This window comes from Adiantum capillus-veneris, chromosome 20 (genome assembly GCF_014529385.1).
Source record: "Adiantum capillus-veneris isolate H3 chromosome 20, ASM1452938v2, whole genome shotgun sequence".
Lineage (NCBI taxonomy): Eukaryota > Viridiplantae > Streptophyta > Polypodiopsida > Polypodiales > Pteridaceae > Adiantum > Adiantum capillus-veneris.
In genome coordinates, this window is record NC_140950.1 from 70026165 (window position 1) to 70032478 (window position 6314).

The 6314-nt window shown below is 42.4% G+C and overlaps 1 protein-coding gene across 1 annotated transcript in view; it reads left to right on the plus strand.

The window, feature by feature from the left end:
- LOC147432702 (uncharacterized) overlaps positions 1-767 on the plus strand; it is a 2647-nt gene extending 1880 nt beyond the window's left edge. The window contains exon 2 of the mRNA XM_086492555.1: positions 496-767. Within this exon, the coding sequence (XP_086348681.1) occupies positions 496-767 (272 nt within the window). The remainder of the gene's footprint in view (positions 1-495) is intronic.
- Positions 768-6314: the final 5547 nt, after the last annotated feature.

Here is a 6314-nt window from a genome sequence, read left to right on the forward strand (position 1 = left end):
TTCCATGCCTATTTCTTCTTCCTCCGTGGAAGAGAGGGAGACGGATACTCAATGTGCAATGAGTAAATATGATTTATGTGATGAATAAAAATTGGTTGGAAACCGTAGTTATTACCCAATCATATGGAAAGCTGTATTCGACGAAAGTCGCACGTGCAGTTTGGAGGGAGATCCCCCACTAACCGGTGGATCCACTCTACAATATGGAGTGAAGAAGCCGAAATAGTAGCTTAAAACACCGCCGGAAAAGACATAAAAAAAAATTGGTTGAAGTCTGACGTAGTTGTAAACTCGTGGTACATCGGAGCAGTGTAGCGAACGAAATTAGAAATATCGAATCGGATCCAATTTATCGCAATCGATTGGCAAACATGCTAGTTGATCGTATCCTGAAAAACGGCAAAAAATCACTAGCTTATCAGATTTTTTATCAGGCTATGAAGCGGATTAGATAAAAGACAAATAGGAACCCACTGTCTGTTCTGCGACAGGCAGTGCGTGGGGTAACTCCCGATGTAGTCACAGAAACCAAACGTGTGGGTGGATCAACTTATCGAGTTCCCATTGAAGTAGTACCTGCAAAAGGAAAAGCTTTGGCCATCCGGTGGTCATTGATCGCATGTCGAAAACGCTCAGGTCGAAGTATGGCTTTAAGGTCGAGTGATGAATTGATAGATGCCGCCAGAAATTCTGGGAGTGCCATACGGAAGAAGGAAGAGACTCATAAAGTTGCGGAAGCTAACAAAGCTTTTGCCCACTTCCGTTAGTTTTGCTTAGATGAGATTAGTTCCAATCCACAATCTTTTCGTTGTGGATTGGAATCGGGGCGCAAGTATCGGGGAATCGAGAAACACTACGCAGAGATGGATGAGTGAGGGGTTGACGACTACTTCCTCCTTAGTTCGTCAATTATTCCAATATTTACAATACGTTGGCCGATGCAAAGCTGCGGAGTGCTTCGTCCATGAAAAGGCTTGACGCAGGATTCTTTTTTTTTTTTATTTTTTAGAGACCAAAATTGATTAGGGGCGTGCATTACCTAGGAGAGAAATTTCATTTCTCCCTCTCCCCTTGTTTTAGGGAATCCAGGTTGTGAAATAAGTGACAAAAAATTTTGAGATACGGGGAAAAAGCCTCTGTATCCAAGAATTCTAGAGACTCAATCGATTTTGGTTGACACGGATAGGTTTTTGTGATATGCTACATAGTAACAGGCTTACTAGCCTGGGGAATCACTAATTCCTTTTCGAAAACCAAAAATTCCCATGACCGCAACTTTAGAACGACGCGAAAGCGCAAGCCTATGGGGTCGCTTCTGCGACTGGATCACCAGCACTGAAAACCGTCTTTACATCGGATGGTTTGGTGTCTTGATGATTCCCACCCTACTAACCGCAACCTCTGTATTCATCATCGCCTTCGTCGCAGCTCCTCCCGTAGATATTGACGGTATTCGCGAGCCCGTTTCTGGTTCTTTGCTATACGGTAACAACATTATCTCTGGCGCTATCATCCCTACTTCTGCAGCTATTGGGTTACACTTCTACCCAATCTGGGAAGCAGCTTCCGTCGATGAATGGCTTTACAATGGTGGTCCCTACGAACTGATCGTTCTTCACTTCCTACTTGGTGTAGCTTGCTACATGGGTCGCGAATGGGAACTAAGCTTCCGTTTAGGTATGCGCCCCTGGATTGCTGTCGCTTATTCAGCTCCAGTCGCAGCTGCTGCCGCCGTCTTCCTGATCTATCCAATTGGTCAAGGAAGTTTCTCTGACGGTATGCCTCTGGGCATTTCTGGTACTTTCAACTTCATGATCGTATTCCAGGCTGAGCACAACATCCTTATGCATCCTTTCCACATGTTGGGTGTAGCTGGCGTATTCGGCGGCTCTCTATTCAGTGCTATGCATGGTTCTTTGGTAACTTCTAGTTTGATTAGAGAAACTACTGAGAATGAGTCTGCCAATGCAGGTTATAAGTTTGGTCAAGAAGAAGAAACTTACAACATTGTAGCTGCTCACGGCTACTTCGGTCGTTTGATCTTCCAATATGCTAGCTTCAACAATTCTCGTTCTCTACACTTCTTCTTAGCTGCTTGGCCCGTGGTAGGTATCTGGTTCACCGCCTTAGGCATCAGTACTATGGCATTCAACTTGAATGGTTTTAACTTCAACCAATCTGTGGTTGACAGCCAAGGTCGCGTTATAAACACCTGGGCTGACATCATAAACCGCGCCAACCTAGGTATGGAAGTCATGCATGAACGTAACGCTCATAACTTCCCCTTAGACTTAGCCTCTGTCGACGCCCCTTCTATAAACGGATAATATCCGTCTGGTTAGGCAGCACAGCTGGATACCAAACCCTTCAATTTAAGAAGATATAGTTTGGTATCCAATGAAAAGGAAAAGGTAAGGTCCGTACGGTGGAGCAAAAAGGGAGAGGATAACGGACTGTCACAATCTCACGGTCATCAGTTTCCCATCTCGAATTGAGAAGAACGAAGAATTGGAATATCCTTCCGGGATTTCCTAATTGAAAAGAGTTACTAATTTGATTCGCTGAATTCTTGTAACCTTTCAATCTTTTGGGTAGAAGGAGTTGGGAGTACATTCCTCATTTTGCAGATTCTATGTTGTCTTGTTAGATACATGCAGTTAATATGGATGTGTATCATCCAAATAAGCTATCTAGCTTAACAGATGGATCTCGTTCACATTTGGGGAGCCCCTTAACAAAAGCAAGTGGCAAAAGGGGCGGACGTAGCCAAGTGGATCAAGGCAATGGATTGTGGATCCATCACGCGCGGGTTCAATCCCCGTCGTTCGCCCATCCGAGTAATTCAATACTACTGCTCCGCCCGCTTAAGGCAGGGAAAATTTGCCGAGTTGGGTGGGATATATGCGGGTCTCCTCGACAATAACATCTGAGAATTCCCAATTTCATTCCAGCTTCGGATGCAACTATTTACGGAAAGAACCAGACTCGTCTGATAGATTTCCTCCATCACATCTTGAAATGTTCGAAATTCTCAGTATAATAAATATGGGAAATAGATAGATAAGTAGTCTCAGAACTAATATGGGAAAAAAGCTATGGTAAAAAAGGTGATAGAAAAAGGAAGAGGAGTAAGGGGCCGAGATTATTCATCTAAAGTTTGGGACTTCTTAGAAATCGATGCATTAAACTACTTCTCCGAATCATTGAAAAACCACTATCTCGAAGAACTTGTAGTTAGTCCAGCTTCCACTGCTGAACCTTTCATCAGATTATCTGACTTGTGATTTCTAAGTTTACTGTTTCTACGTAATCTGCGTCATTCAATAATGAGGGGTAGTGGCGTCACCCTGGAAATGCTGATGTTGCTGGCGATACCAATTTTTATGCATTGCCTGAGTTACAAAAATTCGATTGATAGGGGTTTTGTATTAGCAAAAGTCATTGATGGAGGTGAGGGGATAAGAAAGAAACAGACGGAAAATTATGGCAATTTCTCCTACGATTGCTTCCTCCAATTCAAGAGATTTTTATCCGTCGGAAGAGATGGGAAGAGAGAAATACTGGAGCCCTACTACTTAGGTTTGAACAAAGATATTTCAATTTCTGCAAGTTCTTCAAAGGAGGAAAGAGAAATCCGTTATGATGTCACGACTCCCTTGCCTTCCGGTAGGTGGAAGGCACGCATAATGAGGAGGGATTCCCTACTATTTGGCGGGGATAGATTCAAGGGGAAAACTGAAGGGATTCAAGTGGTTCGTGGGGTAGGTATCTGCAAGATTTAGTTAGGTTTTTCAAATTCTATAAAAACTTGGTAGTTTCCAAAAACGGAAGTGACTGCCACCAAAACAATTTTGATTCGTTGCTTCTCCGGGAAATCTGTGACAAGCAAGATCTGGGTCGGTTACAAGCAATACGGTTGGGAAACAATTCATTAAGTTCCGTAGTATTGTACCCCTTTGAATCTGAATCCGCAGATTCAGCCGATCCCCGGAGGGACGGATCGGCATTTCCCTCTGAGCAAGAAGTCTTTTCCAACTTGTATTCGTTTACGTCTCGTGAGAAAACAATATTGTTTCGCAACTCTATATCTGGATTAGATTATGGAGAAGATGAGGGAGGCTTTCCCGTTCTACATGCTTATTCACAAGTTAGAAATCAATTAATAAACCGACTCACCAACTTCCTTTCGATAATTAGGAAATCAAACCTTCCTCTTGGTGGGAAAATAGTTATTGACGTCAGTAATAGGATCAAATCCGAGAGAGTCTTTTTTCCATCGGGAATGAAAAAAAATATGCCGTTTACCAAAATATCTGGCAAGAAACTTAGGTTAGCAAGTGGCGGATACTTCGACTTCGTTGAGATTTTCCCAACCTATTTTAAAGCATCCTTAGAGATACCTAGGGAAACAACTAATCAAAATGGAAATACTAATTTTTTAGACGAATTGGAAGGAGGGGGGAACCTAGATTCAATTTATTCTCTAGTTAGATTATATGGGCGAAATAGAATCATACCTCTCTACTCAACATACATATTTCTTCTCCACGATTATTTTTGTGCGTTATCCACTGAATATTTCTTCCGAATCAAATATTGGTTGGATGGCTGGACGGGTGGCAGAGTATACATCAGTTTCACGGGAATTGCAACTGAAGAAACAGTATTCAAGTGGAAGGATGACGTAGAGCGTCTATCGAACGAATATGTTACCTCCCATATTGGTCAGTGTAGGAATGTTCAATCAAATCTGTATAGACGGCTCGATGCAACACGGAATTTGTATGTTTCGCCTGTTAAGAAATTCTTGGGAGAAGCAATGAAGTACAACTTGGCAGAATTAATCTGCCGTGTGTCACTAGTGGGAAACGAGTTGCTAAATAAGACTGGTGTCAGTCTCCGTAGTACCAATAGACATACCAAGAAATATTTTCACCGATTTCTCGATGTGTTATTTCTTTCCAAAATGATTGTTGCTGAGGCTACTCGCCAGAAAATTCTGATAGATACCGTTGATTACTGCATCGAAAAATTGGACGACATAGATTTTGAAAAATTGAACAAAATGGATCGTATTGAGCTTGATTTTTTCTCAAGTTTATCCGATGGTTACATTGACGAAGAGATACTTCTTTTCAAAACAATTCTTGAAGAAAGAAAAAGTTTCTTAGTCGAGTCTAGACTGTTAACAAGTGAAAAATCGGTAGGCTCCTCGACTGCGCTAAAACCTGCGTCGAATTTCACCTCTCTCGGGTTGTCTTGCATCGAAGCTATCCGAGCAGGATTCTCGGGTGAGGCTCTTTCTATTATGGGGAGACAAAATTGGAATCTGTTTGTGTGTGATTTAAGCCGTGGGGGGAATTCAATTAGGAATATTGGTGAGAGTCTTCCAAAAAACATTTCCGATCAAATGGATGAAATAAACAACTCACCTATACGGAGCCGGGCTGGAAACAACTTTATCCAGAGAATCAAAAGGGTTTTCTTCGTCGGGAACTGTAGCAATAGTTATCTCGACGTGTTAGAAAACTTTTATTTGAGCTCCGACGAGAAAGCCATCTCCTCATCTGATATCCTTTCACTTATTCACCTCCAATTGTCAGATTCGTTATCATCCAATTTTTCGAAACAAACGGCAGGGGAGGTAGCTGATCACTTACTCACACCAATTCAACTTATTTCGCCTAACCTGCATGAATCCGCGACCATAGTAACTCATTTGGATGGACTTCCCAATTCTATTTCGGATCTGAATGGGTTACTGGCAAGTTTGAGCTCATCCCCCCGTGAAGCGACAGACTCGTTCCTATTTTCGTGTAGTAATGATGGAGTTTCTTTGGAGGAGGCGTCGAGAAACTCCGACTCGTGGTCGGATCATCAGCGAACCCAACCTCGTCGGAATCTGCTGGTATTAGATCGAGTCAATTCGGAGAAGTTTTTCAAAGATGGATTAGACTCGAGAAATGGTTCCCCCACGAGTCAAGTCTATCGAAACGGGTTGTCTATTGAGTATTTTTGGGAACCGAAAAAATTGGATACACCTTATTGGTCGCTAAGATTCTCATTATTCAATGGCGTAACATCAAGATTTATAGCGGGATCAATTGGGGAGGATGTTACCCGCCAAGATGCGGGGTTCGCAGATTCATCTGCCCGGGAAGAAGCTACTTGCCCGTCCCATTTCATCAATTTCAATGAATTATCAGAAGATTTGAACAGATATAAGATCTCTTGGATTTTCTGGAGAGACAGTATCGGCGAAAATTGGAGCTTATTGGGAGATTATATACCCCTGTTTTTTACCCCCACCTGGT